The sequence below is a fragment of the Anser brachyrhynchus genome, assembly GCF_964034855.1.
Source record: "Anser brachyrhynchus genome assembly, chromosome: Z".
Lineage (NCBI taxonomy): Eukaryota > Metazoa > Chordata > Aves > Anseriformes > Anatidae > Anser > Anser brachyrhynchus.
Window position 1 is genome coordinate 24,407,935 of NC_137697.1, and position 18,677 is coordinate 24,426,611.

An 18,677-nucleotide genomic window follows, 5' to 3' on the forward strand; every position below is an offset into this window, starting at 1 on the left:
TAAATAGGTAAATTCTATGAGAAACAGGTAGATATACCATAGCTAAGCCATTTTAAGTTAATAGGAGGGCAAATCAGATATAATTACTTGTAGGTAGAAAGCAATAGCTCTATAGAAAGTAAAATAGTACAATACAATGAGTAGTCATAGAACCAATTCCCATTCACTATCCCTACTGATTCTTACAGAAGAACAATTTAATGTTTTTGTTTCTGAGTTTTCATTTCCATGTGTTTTAATGTGCTATGTGTTTTTATTTTATTTTATTTTCTAAATACGTAGAAAAATTTATAATGTTTTCTGAAGTGCTTGTGACATCTACTCATATTATGTAACAAGGATCCTTAATTTGGTTTGAAAGATTCTTCTAAAGTCTTTAAAAAAGAGGAAGGATGAGAAGACTTTTGGTCATCTAAATCTGGTTTCTGTCATCTGTATATCTTTTGTATGTCCTTTACTTGAAGTGCCATCTATTTCCCCTCATTAAGTGCCATATGGTATTGCAATCCCTTCAGCTGACTGTTATCACATGGCAACAACATGTTTTCGTATGCACTATGTCTTTACTTTCCTTTCCAGGTAATTTTGAATATTAGGTGTTGTTAAATCCTGACGTATCTTGTGTTTTCATAATGTGTTTAAAAGTATTTTTCTAAGGCATTTGCTGTCAAATGCATTTAGGCACCTGTCTGCTGCTTGAGTTGATTTCCAAGGAATAAGTGCATTTAGAATGGAAATTAGTTGTTGTTTTTTTTTTCTCATTAAGTTGTAGTTTAAGATGGCCAATGTAGCTGGTACCTTAGTTTATGCTGTTCCCTCCTAAATCTCCTCTTTGACTGATACTGTGCTATTAGGATGTGGAAATAGTACTTCTTTGCTCCTAAGTAGTGCTTCAGTTATAATCTAATGGAGTTATTGACTGAGTCTATATTTTAAAAAATGGTTAATTGGGAAACTCAAAATATCTTTCCCAATGTCCTGTTATTACACCAGACACCGTCTGTGTTAATTCTAAGCAAGTTTTTTCATAGTGAATCCAATGGTTAAACTAAGAAGTGAAAGACTGGAAGTTTGATAGAAACCCTACACAGAAGCTCATTGTGTTTACTTTAAGAGTACCTGCTGTACATGAATGTAAAGCCTCGACATTGTTAATTGCTTTTTATCATGCAACAACATTTCAAGATGTTCCAGGGGCAGGATGTTCAGAAATTTGATAAAGGATCTCAAATGTTTTCTTCAAACCCAAATATCTATGGTGAATGTTTTTTGCTGTTCAGTGCTCTGTACCAATGTTTCCAGGATGAAGATCTTCTGGGTCACAAATCAAGCCTGCTCTTCACCTCAGATATTTCCTTTATTCTGCTACAAAAAGGTTTCAAGGCCCTATACCTGCAAGAAATGAATGATTTCTCCATCCTTCTCATTCTGAAAATCTGTCAACATTTTGCTAATCTTGATCTTGATCTTCACTGTCAGTTTTCCCAGATTTTAACTTTCTATTTTCAATCCCTTGTGACTTGAGACAATGCACTGGTTTGCTCAGAATGTTTACATTCTTTTATGGGGGCAACGGATGTGTTTTTTTTTTTTTTTTTTTTTTAACCTATTTTTACCTATATTTTCTGTCACCACTGCCTGCTTTGAGGTTACCTGATCAGAGGAGTCGCGCTTAAACTTCCATTTCTGATTGCATAAGTTCTGGAGTCATGGCATCTGTCCTGCCTTCTTTTGACAGTTGCCTGAAGCCCAGAGCACTTCTGAAATCCAGTAGATATTTTATTTAATATTTCAATAACTATATTTTTAGGATACAGAATTGTAACTAATGGTTCTGAATTGTAACTAATGGTTCTGATGCAGCCTGAATACAGTCTGACTTGGGAGTTCTCACAAAAGCTCTATGTCATGAGTTATTCATCCCAGGGATTATCCAGGGAGGATGTTGAGATGCTGCTTGCTTGCCCCTGGGCAGCTGGTATCCCAGGGCTGACAAGTGGGTCAAGCACAGAATTTCAGTAACAGCAAGGAGGTCCACCTTGAACTCTGCTCTGGCGAGGTGGTCAGGAGCACTCTTCGAGCTGTCTCAGAGCATCTGAAAGAACACATTCGCAGGAATCATCATGCTTGTGAGGCTATTTTGGCTTACTTTATTGACAATTATTTTAAAGCAGAGCCTCTATCAGGTGAGCTGATTGTACAATTTTTAAAGGAAAAAGTAGACATTTTCAACTTGCTGCACAGTATAGAAACACATCCAGCCAACACTGTAGTGATATATTTTACATTCCTTATGAAGATCTTTTACATATTAAACTCTTATTTGTACCAGTGGGTTTTGACATCTTAACCATAGACCAAACCAGAGTGTAGCCACTCTGTGAGGCACAAAATCATACCATAAAAGCTCGTTGACATCAAGAAATTAGTCTTACATGAAAAGGCCAGTCTTTACTGTTTTCCTGTGTTTTCCTTTTTATTCTGTAAAGTCAACCACCACCAAGAAATGCCAAAATATGTATTAGCAAATAGCTTCTTATGTAACCGATGCCATCCTGTAATATTCTAGCATGAGGTAAGAAATTTTTCAAATCAGAGACTGAAGAGATATTTATGAATATTTAGTGATGGAGTTTGTTGTTTTTCAAACATTTTTTTTCCCCAAATAAAAATGTTGTCCTGTTCTCACAATGAAATTGACCAGTGTTGTGTAATAGAGATCAAAAGGAGTAGGTATAAAAGTTTAAGGGCAAAAAAGCAGAGTATGAAAGTTTGATCCAAAGATCCACAATTACACAAACTCTCTGTGATTTCAATAGTCTTGTTCTTCTAGATGTGAAGTTTAGGGTAAGATTTAGTAGTGGGGTTTACACAGCATGCATTATGCTTAAAGACCAGTGGTAGCAAAGTATCTCAGAAGTTTCTGTGAGGCTTTTTCCGCTGAAAGGTAAAAATCTTTCATTACAATCTGAATAATATCCCTCCTGGCTGAGAAAAAATATATTGTCTCCTTGGTCAACTTTTGTAAAATTCTGATTATGAATAGTTTCAACTGTTTAAAAATTACAACAGCAAAGAATAATAGTATACTTTATTGCTTTGAGCTAATAGAATAAAATCAAAATCCAGCATTTCCTGGAAGCTTTAGAGTGGCATCAGAACACATAGTGAAAATACTGTGAAATCTGGACCCTGTTTTACTATTGCTGATCATGACTCAAACCAGACAGAAATACCAGGAAAAAAAATAAAATAATAATTTTCCTATCACTTGTCATATTGGTGATTTTTATTTTTGAATTCTCTTCCTATCACAGCCATGCTAAAAACACATGCAGTCAGTTTGCACCATTTTACTGTAGAAACCATAAAAAATATGTCTGGAAATCAATCCAAGCAGCTCCTAGAAAAAAACAGTTGTGTTATGTTTTGTTCCAAGTTGCATACATCTAAACTTCAGCATCCCCAGCTCTTTCTAAATCTCTCTTATGGTGACTTTAACGCAATGACAAATGCTCAGATTTGACAGCTGCATCTTGAAACCTTTTCAGCTTACATTTAATGGATGGTAGACAAAGATGAAAGATGCCCAGTGAAACTAGTTTCTCTCAGCATTTCTAGAGAATTACTTTATTTCTTTACTTATTCTTTATTTATTACTTTATTTAATTACCTAACATTATTATCATACAATGATCACAAAAATGGGATTAATGATTAGCCATGAACTATGTAAATCACAAAGCTTTCTTCTGATGTTTACTTTAAAGGCCTTTTTCCATTGGTGCAATATATGAGAAGAAGTAAAAGGTAAGGGGCATCTATCTAAGAATCTCTCTCATCTCTCAACCACTAAGAGATGTCTTTGCAACTGAGAAGAAATTGCTATCTGTATTTCAATGTGCTCTCTTCTCAGCTGAATTCAGAATCACCTAATCACCTCAGTCCAGATTTCACTGTGGTTTCACTGTGGAAATGAGTCCTTTTTATCCCACTTCATCTCACTTTTTAAGATGATTAAGCACTAAATTCCTCACTTCATTCACTTTAAAGGTTATCTTATGGTTTGGAAAGTTAAGAACATGACACTGATGACAGATTTCTAAGCATCTGTTTGCAGATCACTTGAAGTTTCTTCATACCCTCTGTGTTGTTTTCCATAACACCACAGAGAAGATTCTCAAAGCAAAGTATAACTGCTAACCTACTTCAAGATCTAAATTCATCCAGATATTTTTATACTAGGAAGAGTATTCTTTTGAGTCCTTAAGTTCAGCACTCCAAAGGAGCAGATCTGCACACACTTTCTAGCAGTCATCTTACAAGGCTGAATGCCTGATTCTAACTCTACTAATACTGGTTTATGTTCACCTGGTTTCAGGGACTTTAAGGAAAGAGTTGTGGGGTGGTAACCATCCACATTAACCCACTACATACATGATCAATCTCAGCCTGAAAAGGAAAGAAGAACAGTCTTTCAAGCTGACTTTAAGAGGTCTTTTCAACTTGGTCTATACTTGTCCTTGTACTGCTCCAATTTATTTTCATCTCTGGAGAAGAAAACTGATCTCTCAGTCTGTTAGTACACCTAGGTATCACAACCTTTCACATATCAATAAAGAACACAGCACACTCCTGTTAAACACAAGCAGTCTATGTCTTTCCTGTGTAAACACAGAAGTAATTCCATGGAAACAGATAGAATTACACATCTCCAAAAAGAAGGTAAAATAGCTCAAAACCAGGGCAACTAAATATTAAGAGTGGAAGCCAGCAAACAAAATTAACATTGTTGAGCAGTGCACAGGATTGAGAGTGCCACCAAATTTAGTAAAGATCACATACCAGTTAGATAAGGCACATTATCATTTTCAGGAATGATGGCACTGTTTCTTGGAATCTTACGACTCAGCAAGGTTATTTGGGTTGGCATAATATCATATTTTTTAAGAATTTGTGTATTTCTACATCTTGTGCAACTGCCACATGTTACTAGGACTGTTGCTCTGAAACAGATAGGAGCCCTATACCCTGTTTTGTTTTGGTTTTCGGTAAAGCAATAAAATCCTTGGAATGGTAGAACAAGTGAATGCCTGAAGTTTATCTGCTACCAGAAATTTGCCTGTTTGTAATTTCACTTTTCATCTTCAGGATGTTTTTGAAGCAACTTAATGGCTTTTGGTTCAGAGGGAACTTCTGTTCTCACTGTATTTTTTAGAAGTTGTTTTGCAGAACAAGCTTAAGAGACCTTGGTGTTAAAAATGGGATGAAGAGGCCTTAGCTGACATTCCCAAGAATGTTCTAAATGGGCAGCTGCTCCTCCCATTGTAGTATAACTGTGATTTATTTCCAGTCTTGGGACCCAGACTTGTGCACCTTCTTGAGGATGACTGTCCATAGGTATCAGTGATAATTGCTTACACAAGTGTGAGTTGCTTTGATGCTGCTTTATAGGGGGTAAAATACAATATGTACACATCAAAGGTAGTGACAAAGTATTCAGTCCAACCTTGCTTCAGCCTTCTTCGTATTATCATCCTCTTCTGAATGCAACATAAATCCTCTAGAGCTTCTACCTTACAACACCTTTGGGGGCATCTCTTTTTCTTGGGGTCACCTCCACTGCTGCAAAAGGGAGGCAGCAGCAGATTTTGTCTCTTCCTTCTCACCTCAGAGAAAGCTTCCTTTCCCCACATAGCACTTTCTCATCAGTAGTCTTCCCTCAGCTTTGCTTTTACATCATAGGCACCAGCTGACTTTTTGTTTACTGTCAGCAAGTGGCATTATCTTTGACCAAGATAGGGAGTTTCCTAAACCCATGACCCTCACCTCAACACAGGTTTCAAACAATAATATGTAGTAGTAAGGGTGGCCAAAGACACAATGAGTAACACGAAAATATACAAGCTGACTTTCTTTCAAGGTATGGGGCCTGGATCCCTCTTCAACAAACGCAAAGCCAATACAGAACCTGCTGTTACTTTCTCAGATTAGTCCTTTTGCTGCAGCTGGATGGAGAGGGGAAAGCTACAGGTTATTTCAGTCTTGTGTTTTGAACAGTGGATTTTACTATTTCAACATGTTATTGAATGGCTGGGCCAAGAGCGTAGTGGTCAGCTGTGCAAAATCTAGTTGGAGGCCTGTAATGAGCAGAGTACCCCACAGGTTAATACTGAGTCTTGTCCTGTTTAACACCTTCATCAAAGATCTGGATGATATGGTAGAGTTGCACCCTCAGTAAATTTGCAGATGACATGAAACTAGGGAGAGTGGCTGATTCACTCGTGGGCCATGCTGTCATCCAGAGGAACTCTGACAGATTGGAGAGGTGGTGGGCTGACAAAATCTCATGAAGTACAATAAGAGTTCAGAGTCCTGAGGCTGGGGAGGAAGAACTCCAGGCACCAGTACATGCTGGGTGCTAGCCATCTGGAAAGCAGCTCCACAGAAAAGGACATGGGAGTCCTCGTGGACACCAAGTTGAACATGAACTAGCAATGTGTCCTTGCTTCTAAGAAGGCTATCAGTATTCTTGTCAGCAATAAGCCAAGTATAGCCAGCAGGTCAAGAGAGGTGATCCTTTCCCTCTACTCAACATTGATGAGGTCACACCTGGAATATTGTGTCCAGTTCTGGGCACACCAGTACAAGAGAGATGTGGGCATAATGGAGAAAGTCCAGTGGAGGACCACTAAGATGATGAAGGGGCTGGAACACCTCTTCCATGAGAAAAGTCTGAGAGAGCTGGGATTGTTCAGCCTGAAGAAGAGAAAGCTCAGGAGGATCTTATCAATGTGTATAAATACCTCAAGTGAGGGTGCAAAGAGGACTGAGCCAGGATCATTTTCAGTGGTGCCCAGTGGTAGGACAAGAGGCAATGGACACAAACTGAAGCACAGGAGAGTCGATCTGAACATCAGGAAACCCTTCTTTGCTGTGCAATTGACCATGGACTGTCACAGATTGCCCAGAGAGGTTGTGGAGTTTCCCTCCTTGGAAATCTTAAGCCTACACCCTCTGCAATCCCAAATATGAGTCCAGTCTGGGCCACAAGTGGTTAGAGAGCAGCACAGAGGAAAACTGGGAGGCGCTGGTGGATGAAAAGTTCAGTGTGGCCTGGAAGCATGCACTTGCAGCCCAGAAAGGCTACCATATCCTGAACTGCATCAAAAGACGTGTAGCTAGCGGTTTGAAGGAGGTAATTCTCAAAACTCAAGTACTGTGTTCAGCTCTGGTGCCCACAGCATAAGAAGGATATAGACCATAGTACTTAAAGGGGTTCTACAGAAAATATGGGGCAGGACTCTTTTTCAGAGTTTGTAGAGATAGACCACAGTAATGGTTTTAGCTAAAAGAGGGTAAGTTGGTAGCTTTAGATTAGATTTTAGGAAGAAATTCTTCACTACAAAGGTAGTGAGGCACTAAAACCGGGTCCCCAGCGAAGTTGTGGATGCCCCCTTCCAAGAAGCTTTCAAGGTCAGATTGGATGGGGCTTTTGGCAACTTGATGTAGTGGAAGGCATCCCTGCTGATGGCAGGGTGGGTAGAATTAGATGACTTTTAAGGTTTGTTCTAACCCAAACCATCCGTTAATTCTATATTCAAAATCCATCTGGACATGGTCTTGGGAAACTTGCTCTAGGTGTCCCATCTTGAGTATGGAGAGTTGGACTGCATGACCTCCAGAGGTTCCTTTCAACCAAATAGTTAAGACTGTTCTGTGATTCTGTGATTCCATGAAAGCTTATTTACCTTCACTGAAGAGTTTTTGACATGCCCACCAACATCACAGTTTTCTTCAGCTTCTAAAGTTACCCATAAAATATGGCTTTACTATTTTCAGGGCTGCTTGATGCTGCTTGACCTTGTATAAAGACAGTCTAGAAGGTAATCCAGCCAATATGTTTTTCCAATTTATCCCAATTTAGTAAGTGCAGACTTTTGAATGGAAATCATCTTTACTTTTACTCAAACTTGGTGCAGAACTTGATTCTGCTTCTCAACCCTTTTTCAAGCTATGGTATGCATATATTTTGGGGGGCCATCACATGTAAGCTATGCAAAGAATTCACCAAGAATGAGACCACTTGGAGAGGTGTTGTCTAGCATCATTTCTCACCCTGTTGTTTCCAGAATGCCCTTGTACCCTGTTATATTTTGTTGCCATGCAAAGATGCATGTTTGGGATTCCCAGGTTTAATATCCAGAATTAATTACTGGAGCCTCTAAGGAGACTCAGCAAAGCGAAGAACCTCCTGACTCTTACACATAAAATACAATCCTGCAGTAGTAGGGCATCACACACTTACACATGTTAAATGATGTACAGACAGGTGACACACTTCTAACACACTTATTAGCTGTCACTTTTCATCAAGCGCTTCATCTTCTTTGCTGAAGAAGTAATAGTCTACTACAAGAGATCATGAAGTGCTCTTGCACAGACAGCTTGTTATCCTAGAAGTCTGTGTGAATTATAAACATGACATCATGTCAGGTGCTCTTTGTCCCCTTTTTGTCTCACTCACTTCTAATAATTAGTTGAAACTCAGCACTCAATAATACTGCCTTTGTTAAATGCCTGAAGGATGAGGTAAGGCTATAGGATTAAGTCCAACATTTTGTAGTCCCACACATAGTCTAGCAGGGAGAAGCCTTCAGAGGAAAAAAAGTAGATTACTCACTTTTTCTCTCCTTTCCAACCAAATCCAACTATATGAAATTTAGATGAGCGTTTATTATTGGCTCTTAGTAGGCCTGATTCAGTGTTCATGTTGATGCCAAACTCTCTCTATACAGAATTTTAGCATATCACTTCCAGTTCATTTCAGTGCAAATGGTGCCTGAATTAAGGTTAATAATTTTAAGTTACATTTTTATAGACTTTTCTTTATCCCCTATTCCAGAAAAAATGAAAAAAGAAAAAAAAAAAAAAGGAAGAGAAAATAGACTTTCTTCTTGACTTTGCAGTGAGGCTTTCCCTGCTTCCCACGAAGAATGAGGGACCAGTGAATACAAAGTTCTCCTTTGCAGTGTAAGTTGTGAAGTTAGTTATGTCAGAGAAGAGTGGATGCATGAATCTGCTTTGCCAAAATTGTAGTGTCCATGTTAACTTGCTATTAATGGGTACATATGGTAAAGTGACATTGGTAAAGTGACATTGAGAACGTGCTCAAAGGTTTAGATTTAATTGGAACAAGGCTCTCAGGCACTGTGAGCATAAAATCAATGTGACTAATACAAATTTGGAAGGCAACAAAACACCACTGGATTATATTCCAAATTATAAGCAGTCTACATCTTCCAATAAGTAATAGTATCATGTGTCTTTGATGATGTTTACAACGGCTTTATCTGGACAGAAACTATATAATTTTTTATAAGTGTTGCTGGCAAATAGAACTCCAAATTAAGGTTAATGACATGTTCTCTTCTTGTTTTAGGAAAGAGCCTTGAGAACTTTGAAAGGAAAAACATTTTATGAATTTCTGCATATCTTTCTTGTGCCTCTGTCCATATATACTGTACAGGTATATTGTACTACGACTATTTTTTATTATTTTCTTTGCCATTTTTCCTCCAAAAGTCATGCTCACAAGCCTCTTCAATCAAAAAAATAGTTTAAATTGCCTGTAATCAATCCCCTGTTACTGACAGCTTGAAATAATGGTAATTTTTCTTGCAATTCAAACCTAGTTATTAGAACTCTCTAATTCCAGGCTGAATGTTCATGACTCTTTTCAGGTGGAGAACTAGGTTATAGATCTGTCACCTCCTTTGCCCTTTTATTCTTTAAAGGTATGTGTGTTTACAACTCAGTTCATCCTCACCAGAGCAGTCAGGCCTCCCACGACACACAGTAAGCAAGAAAAGAGATGTAGTTTTTCCATTCACAGGACCACTGTTTCCCAGTGGGACTTAGGAAGAGCAGCTTAACACTACTCATGATGTTTGGTGTTACTAGCAGCACCCTGATCTTGATACCATAATTTGATTAAACTGAATAAACTAGCTAGATAGAAATTTCATGTTTGCATTCATGTAATTTAGTTATGGCATGTTTCAAGGAAATTGGCAAAAAGTGCCTGAAACATGTCAGTGATTTATTTTTCCTTTTAGGTTAAACAAAATATTCAATGCAAATTTAGACTTGAATATGATTTTCAAGGAGGGCATACTTCAGTTATCCTACCTGTCTTCTTTTGCAAGCAGAAAGGGAAAAATTCACATTTCTTCTGCTCCAAAATGAGTAACATGTTTAGTGCGCTTTGCCAGTTTGATGAGTTAAGTTCTACCCCCTTACAATTCAGATCTAGAATGTAGCATGTATACCACTGGTAAAGTACTGCTTTTGACACTTTATGTCAGGAAGAATTTCTGAGCAACAAAAAAGAAAATATAGTATAGTTAAAGATTTGTCCTCTACTTTCTTGGTACTGACCTTAGCATAACAGAATATTCCAAAGCCTTTAAATACAAACAAACAACAGTAACAAAAACAAGTATTAGATTGCCCAGTAGAAATTCATTTGATATAGTCTGTTGTGTTTGTTGTGCAAAAAGAGATACTAGGCCTCTTCAATTTTTTCTTAGTATAGGTGGCCACAATTACAATAAATACAAACCTCTCAATTACAGTGTCAAATCCCCAGCTGGTCAGCTTCCTGAGGGTCCTTTTTGTGGTGGGATTCCCAGGCAGCACAAAGTTAAAAAAAGAATTGTTCATCTGTGCAGGCAGCATCCTTAGGAGAAGCACAGGCTGCATTCAGCCCTGGGCGACACTGGTTGCCCAGTTGCTTCAGAAGATCTTTCACCTTCAGTGTGCTGGAAATTTACATGACCAGCAGGCCCCACACTGGCAAGCCCTTGGGACAAAGTAGCATAAAAGTCACTTGTAGTCATAATTTTCATCAAAGGTCTTTTTTCTCAGCTAACAACCTTCATCATATGTATTGACTTGGACCATAGCCTCGCATAAGGCCATCATTCAGTGAAAGTAAAAGAGTTCATAACTCCATCAGTGAGGCATGAAAAACTGATCAGGCCAAATAGTTTAGCTTCAAGTAGTTTAGCTTCAGCTTGTTCCTGTGTGTTAAATGTCCCCTTGCAAGTCACATAATGTGAAACTACAACGAAGAACATTGAATCAGCAAGCTCATTCTTTTTTTTTTTTTTTTTTTTTTTTTTTTGTACTTTGAGTCATTGAGCATAGCCTCACTGACTTTCATGTTGGTGTTAGGGATCAAAGAAGAAAGTGTAAAGTAAATGCAGCGAGGCCCCAGATATGTAAGCCTATTTTAGCTCCCCCACCTTCATTCAAAGCAGGTTCACTCAGCAATGAACGAAGCATGTGGTTTCCATGAAGAAGGCTCACTAAGCTGAAGAGTCCAACTGTGAGCACAAATTCTGCATCTAAAAGTTTCTACAACGAACAGGGCTCTTGAGTAATTAACAACTTCAAATAGCAGAAAAAGTGTAGCAACAGGCAACAGCAACACAGTCAATTTGTGTGCCAGCCTTTTCTTTCTGGTTCAAACTTCAAACTACATTTGTGTTAGTTTCATAATCTGACTTTATAGTAAATGTTGGTTCAGCTTTAGTTAGTGTACTCATGGTAGAAATTACTGTTATTGTTGAGATTAAGTTTCACCAGGTTCTCTAAAATAAATTTAATAATTTTAGTACAGTTTCTATTCAATATGTATCTAGACCAAAAGATCACCACGGTATCTAATCCTTGCTATGACTCTTGTAATATAGCAACAAAAGAAAATTGGAATTGAAGCTAAGCAACTTTTAGCCATTGTCCTTTCCTTGGCCTCTAAAGAAAGACTGAAAAAATGTGTATGATAGAATGCAGTTTCAATAGATTTGAAATTATTAGAGCAAAAATCCCCTCTTTGCAGAAATGATTTGACTCCTCATTGGGTAGAAATTAAACTGATCATGACTAAACATTTAGCACTATATTAGTGACATCTAACAGTATTCCTACTTCCCTGAAGGATAAGCCAGTCCAGTATTACGATTTTAACTTTTGCCCAGAATCATTACTCAGTCACTCCTAATTTAACTTCCATTAAATCAAAGTATCCTTCCCCTTCTTCTAACTGAAGATAGCTATTGCAGAATTTTAGTCTGCTACACAGTGTGGAAGGTTAGCAAGTGAAATCACAGTGCTTTCAGTCTTCTTATCATGATAGTAGATGTGCCAGCCACAGTTCTAGCAAGCAACTTTGGTTGTGGAATTTTTTTTTTTTTTTTTTTTTTTCCCAACTGAGTTATGCTGGTATTTTCAGAGAATCTTGAGTGATTGAGGAGGCTGGGTCCCCCTGGATTCCATGAATTTAAATAATCTCACTGTGCCTGTACCTGGAATAGTTAAAGTTGGGTGATTTACACGTGTAAGCATCCTACAGTGTGCCCACTAATGGGCAAGTTCAAGTGTGTTTTTGGGAGAACAAGAAAGATGCATGATATTGAGGAAATGGTTACATTTTCATCTCTCTAGCTAGATATAATGCTTTATCCTGTGTATCTAGCTGCAACCATGCATGAGGTTTGCATTTTCTAGTTATAACAAAGGTATGTGGAACTTTAACTAGACACATAGAAAGGCATTCTTTGTTACAGTTCACTGAACTAGCCCATCTCATTTGTGAATCATTAATGATATTGACTGCTGGGTAAGTTTACTTTGGCTGTAAATCTATAAATGGCATGGGAAGATGTGGTAGAATTACTTTTCATACCTTGCTTTTAAATGAGAACATTATATTTTCAGGGAAGATAGATGCAAAATATAAATTAAAATTTTGGAAGAAGGCATGGCAACCTCAAAAATCTAGCATTTTTTTTCATTCTGTAGTATTAACTATTAGCACTGTATTTCCTGTAGCTTTTTATTAGTGAGTGAGTGTATAGAGCCATGCAAAAACAGTCCACTTTAAGACTTCCAATTATGCAAGATACTTTTTCTGTTGCTTCTTGAGGAGGCTTATTTACAGTGGTTAACAGATAGAGTTTAAAAATATATTTGTGCAGCAGGTAATTCAAAATGCATTTGGTGTTATTTTGGGTGATGAAGTGATCCAAGGTAGGAAACGACAACTTCTTTAATGAATCTTAACATGAAGAAATATCACAGCATTTTCCTGATTTGCCTAAGAATCATGGCCTAGGAAAATGGATATAGTGTTTTCATACAGACATAGTAATTCTAACTTTGAATATAACATATATTTTAATTAGGTGCAGTAAATATGAATAAATTCATATTCAGAATGGAAAAATGTTCCATATTGTTTGTATGTTCTTTCTTATTGAAGGATCTAGTTGTATAGCAAATATTAGCTTAATTAAATTATTTTTCAACAGGGCACAGTTGGTAAGAATACAGGAACAGACTTTGTCACAGGTGCATAGGAGAACTCCTGTAACCAAGTACAAGCAATAAAATAGCTCCACCTTGGAATTTCCATCTCATAAGAAATTCTGATGTTTCAAAATGGTGTTTTGTTCTGAATTAGGACAAAAAAGAAAAAACAACACTTTACAGAATAAGAAATCAGGCAACTTAATGTGGTCTGCAGGAACATAATTATTGTTGTAATTTCTCTATTACACTGCACTATTTTGCCATAGGAAGGGTTGCAGGATATCGTTAAAAGATGATTCGGCTCAGGCACCCAAGCCAAGAAAAGCACATGGCTTTGAGATATTTCAGGCCATGTTACAACCTAGTGTATACAGAACTGGTACAATTCTTATTTTAAGGGCTCTATCAAAGAGAAAAACTGAATGGTGAAACACTAAAATTCAGGAAATCGAAATTCTTCATGGTTGCCCACAGGATCCACTAGCAATTTTTTCTAAACCATGGGGCATGTTTCCTATATTAAATTAAGATACAGCGTGAATAAGAATTCACTGGGCAAAACTTGGTTTTGCTAAGCCTTTTCCAAGGTCACACGCATATCAGTGAGTGAATTTGGCCTCACTGGTTTTGGTTCTACTCATGGCTCACTCAGAGCAAATCTTCCAATAATTTCATAGTAAAATCAGCCTTGACCATTACTTTCAAAGGTCTCTTCACAAACTGGATTTTTTTTTCACTTTTTTAAAAAAGTATTTTACTTTTTTTTGTTTTGTTTTTGTTCATATTTTTCACTATTCAGACTAATTCAATATTCTTTAAAAGTTGAAGTATATTTCACTAATGTATAATGAAAATAGATTTTTTTTGCTTATATTAGATGCTCTGAAACAGCTTCATAACAGTTAGAAACACTAACTATTCTTAATGTTAGAAATACTGCTGTAGCCAGACAGAAAAGTAAAACTGTGTTTGACTATGTTTGATTGCAGAAACATGTGAATGAAGAAACAATAAAAACTATCACAGCACAAAAATGTAATTAAATGTTCTTCTTTTATTTGTGCCTCCACCCAGGGTGTAAACACACAGAGGCACTCACTTGTCTCTACAAATCTCTAGCTTCACTTTAACAATAATTAAATGTAATCTTAAAATTCTAACCAAGATGTTTTTTAGAAGAAATCTTTGAGACATATATATATATATATCTGTTTCTGTTTCTGCTTCTGTTTCTTTTTCTAATTATTCTAATCCACACAAATGCTAGCAGTTTTATGAAGAAGGACAATGACTTGAGCAGTCTTCTTAAAGGCATCTCAGAATAAGACATTCTAATAATCACATCGAGATATATTTTTCTAGTTTTATTTTCTACCATGTGCAAATACCCTGTTTTTTACCTTTTACATAAAAAAAGAGTTTTATGAAACAGGACAAAATAATTTATGATTATATGAAAATTAACTGTAACAAATCATAAAATTTTACACATACTAGTAGAGAAAAAACATAACTAATTCTTTTGAAAATTTATTTTTCATGGTTTGTAACAGATACGTCTTTAGAGCAAATATCAGCCAGATATACATTATGGAAAACTGAGTTCATATCTGTATATGTAAGCATCTATAAATATGTAGAAAATCCTGTAAGGTTTTGGAACATATTTCCACTTTTTCTCCTCAATGAAGTGCTTCATGTGAAAAATACTACGCAAGTGTCTGCTTTCTTTATATAACAGAGGGATTTTTTTATTAAATAAAACCCCACCCAGCTAATTTTAAATTGTGGTCTTTTTCTTTTGATTTGTCTGTTCTTAGAAAATAGAAAATGTATAAAAAATTCACGCAAACAACAAAAAAGTGCTCTTTGAATTTTTTTTGCTGTAAAATTACACAGGGAAAACAGAGAATAAACAGTTAAAATGTAATTTTAAAACTCATTCACACCTCTTCAAAGAAAGCTGAAAATACAATACAAGGTGACAGATGGCCTCAGCACTGCAATACTTCATCATCCAGTACTAGTAAACTGCAATCCCTATATGTATGTGTGTATGTATACATGTACATATATACATAGAGAGGGAGATCTAAACACATGCACACCCATGCACTCATATACTCACAAAAGTACCCGTGTGCTATTTGAAATTATATTTTAAACTCCAGTGTAGACCCACTTCTAATGCAGATATAAAGATACCATGAGTCTGAAAACAGAGAAGTGTATACAAAGAATGATTGTAAATAATTTCATTAGAATATTGTTTAATGTCCATTGTCTAAAATAACTTCATTTCTTGAATCCCTATGAATCCCTATGAATCCCTTTAGAAAGTTAATATTATCCAGCAACTAGAGCAACAACACAAAAATCACCAAGGCGCAAATATTTGCATAGAAGTCTGTAACTGGCATTATGCATTTCATTTTCACAAGCACCATTTTTCATTTTAATATGTGACAAACATGATTCCCTATCCAAAACATGATATATATATATATATTATTATTATTTTTTAATACAATTGCCCTTGGTGATATAAGTTTATCTATCTCCCAAAGTCAGTCTGACTGGAAAGAGAGTAATGAAATAATCATGAAGAATCCCCTTTGTCTATGACATGGAAGTAAACAATGGCATTCCTTTTTACAGACTGGTAGCCCACTCTAATGTGCTTAATTTGACCGTATTCTAGCTCCTTTGTAAGATTAAGGCTCGCAGAAAGCTGTGTACTGTGAATGCATATATACATACATAAATCTATGCATATGCAAGGATGAATGAATGATCTGGAAATCTTTCCTTTTTCAAATGTAACTGATGAATGCAAAAATTACACCATTCTTGAAATCTGTCTTTCCACTTTCCCTTTGGTCAGGATCATCTATGACTTACAAGCCCTCTCTACTGGATAGCTCTTGCAATCAGATACCAGAAGAAATATTTCAGAAAAATAAAAACCAAGGTGGTACAGATCTGAAGTCAGCAGCAATATTTCAGTTTGCTACACAGTAGTTGACAAATCCTGGATAACCATGGAGAACCTTGAAGGATTTCCATATACAAAATTACATATGTATATACACATGCATATGCACACAGTGGGCCCAATTCTCCTCATAGTGACTTTGGTGGAAAAAAGTGTAGTCCTACACGTTTGAAATGGGAAGTGTTCAGCATGTCTAGCTGCACCTGCTGAAACAAGATATGCATGTGCAGAGATCGCAGAATGGGCTTTAAGTCAGCACAAAATTAAAGCTTTACTAAAAAGGCCTAATACTACACTAATGCAAGTGGGCTTTTTCCATTTATATCTTATAGCTGTGTATGGAAACCCGATGTTATTTACTCCAATGAAAAATGCATATGGTAACAAATAGAGCTACTAATGAAAGCTGAAGCAGAGGGTCACACTTGCTTGTGATGTGAGAAACAGAATAAAAAGTGGAAAAATTTAATAGAAAATTCTCTTTATTTAAGCCATGTTATTACTTATTGATTTACACAGTTTATGTACATGGCCTATTCATGTCTACTTTGAGCTTACTGGATAAAAGTCTCTCATTTAAATATATGAGCAGATGTGCTTGTGCGTGAGGACAAAATTCGGGAAAACAATCTTCAGAGCATTACCAGTGTTTACAAATGTCCGGACATAAATTCATCTATGCAACATAATGGCAAATTAAATTAAGAAATTGACCCACACTCTAAAAAAAAAAAAGCTTCTCAGGATAAGAAAATGTGTGTATAAACAATTTTTAAAATTCATCTTTCTTGATGAGTGATTTCAGAAGCATAGTTACAGTCTAACCAGCAAGAAAGAATCTTTGGATTTTTGTCCTTCATATTAAAACAAGTTGTAAGAATATTAAAATGCAACCTATGCAGTAAGTCCACAAAATAGCTGAAAATGGAATAATCTAAAAGCTTAGTCTTACATAATGTAAGAGTTGCTCCCAAACTAAACATCCTCACAGTGATTACTCATCTCTATTTCAAAATTGTGTTTTTAACTCATACTCTTGTGGCTATCACAAGAGGCAACCTCATTTTATTGCACCCTGTACAAAATTTGAGGACCAGAGCCTGACCCTAAGTAGAAGAAACAAAACCACTAAACCAGTTTTACATCTCTGAATAACCAGAGGGAACATAGCAAACTTACAAGTAGCTCTTCTTACTGAAAATGTGTTATGGAAAAGAAAATACTAGGGCAACAAAAATTTAATCGAATCAGTATGGATTGCTTTTAAATCTACGGAATTTAAGGAAGCGTATTTAAAACTTTCCTACAGAGTATTATGGTACATACAGCAAATAAAACCCTACAATATAGTTAAAAATCAACATAAAGTTCAAACATTATTTTTTTCTAGCAGCTGTGCTAAATATAGATGAAGTCCATGTACCTTCTCATGTAGTGCATTTAACCCTTCTTATATGTTGCATGAAGAACTGGGTCAGAAAGAATGCTGGAAAAACAGTAACTGCCATATTATATGGCTTAAATACAGAGGAATGGAAAACACACCTAAACAAAGGCCTGTAAGAAATCCAGTTCCAAGGATCTTTGGATCCATAAAGAAGACATGCCAGTGCCTCCAATGGGTAGTGCCAGGATGTGTGTGTAATTTCTCTCCCTTTTATTTTGCTGGCGTGTGTTTAACTTCAGAAGCACCAAATGCAAACAGGCTGTGCAAAAAGCTGTGTATCTTTGAAATGTTTGTAGTGTACTCTGGTTTTACTTCCTTTCTAAGGAATTTTCTAAAGTTGCATTCTTCAATGATTCTACTGTTCAGGTTGAAAGGATTATAGCCAACAACCAGTTTTCTTATTCAGTCTTCAAATTCCCTTTGAGAAATTAAAAAGAACAAAGAACAACAACAACAAAAATAAGTAGAGTTGCTGTGCCACAGATGAAAAGAAAAGAAACAATTTCTAAGGTTTTGGCAAAACTTTCTTTCTCCCAATGATCTCCTTCTCAGCTGACTGCTTGATTACTTGATGAATGCTTGGTAATTTCTTTTTTTGTTCTCTGTTATGTATGTATATTAACCCATATCCCCATACATACACGGTACTTTTACGAAGAGAAAAATTTTGTAGAAAAATATTAGAAGGGCAAGATGAAATGGAACCAAGTTCTTGTCAGAGTTAGATGGTTTTAGCTTTCAGTGTAGACAGAAGAAAGCTGGCTGGGACAACGATCCACTGCATTTATTTGTAGGGAACTGCTATCCTCTGGCATGCTGCGGGCTGAATCACCAAAGACGCCTGTGGGCCCTGCTGGA

The 18,677-nt window shown here is 36.5% G+C and overlaps 1 protein-coding gene across 11 annotated transcripts in view; it reads right to left on the minus strand.

Annotated features, from left to right (window-relative positions):
• Positions 1-741: 741 nt before the first annotated feature.
• The window catches only part of GLIS3 (GLIS family zinc finger 3), a 191,938-nt gene continuing 174,002 nt past the window's right edge, over positions 742-18,677 (minus strand). For 3 of the 11 annotated variants that reach the window (XM_080574414.1, XM_080574419.1, XM_080574420.1), the window contains exon 11: positions 5,956-18,672. In XM_080574414.1, the coding sequence (XP_080430540.1) occupies positions 18,551-18,672 (122 nt within the window). In that variant the 3' untranslated portion in view covers positions 5,956-18,550. Of the gene's footprint in view, positions 2,096-5,952; positions 18,673-18,677 lie in introns of those variants that run through there. The other 8 variants (XM_080574415.1, XM_080574425.1, XM_080574424.1 and 5 more) reach the window with 5 other exon arrangements.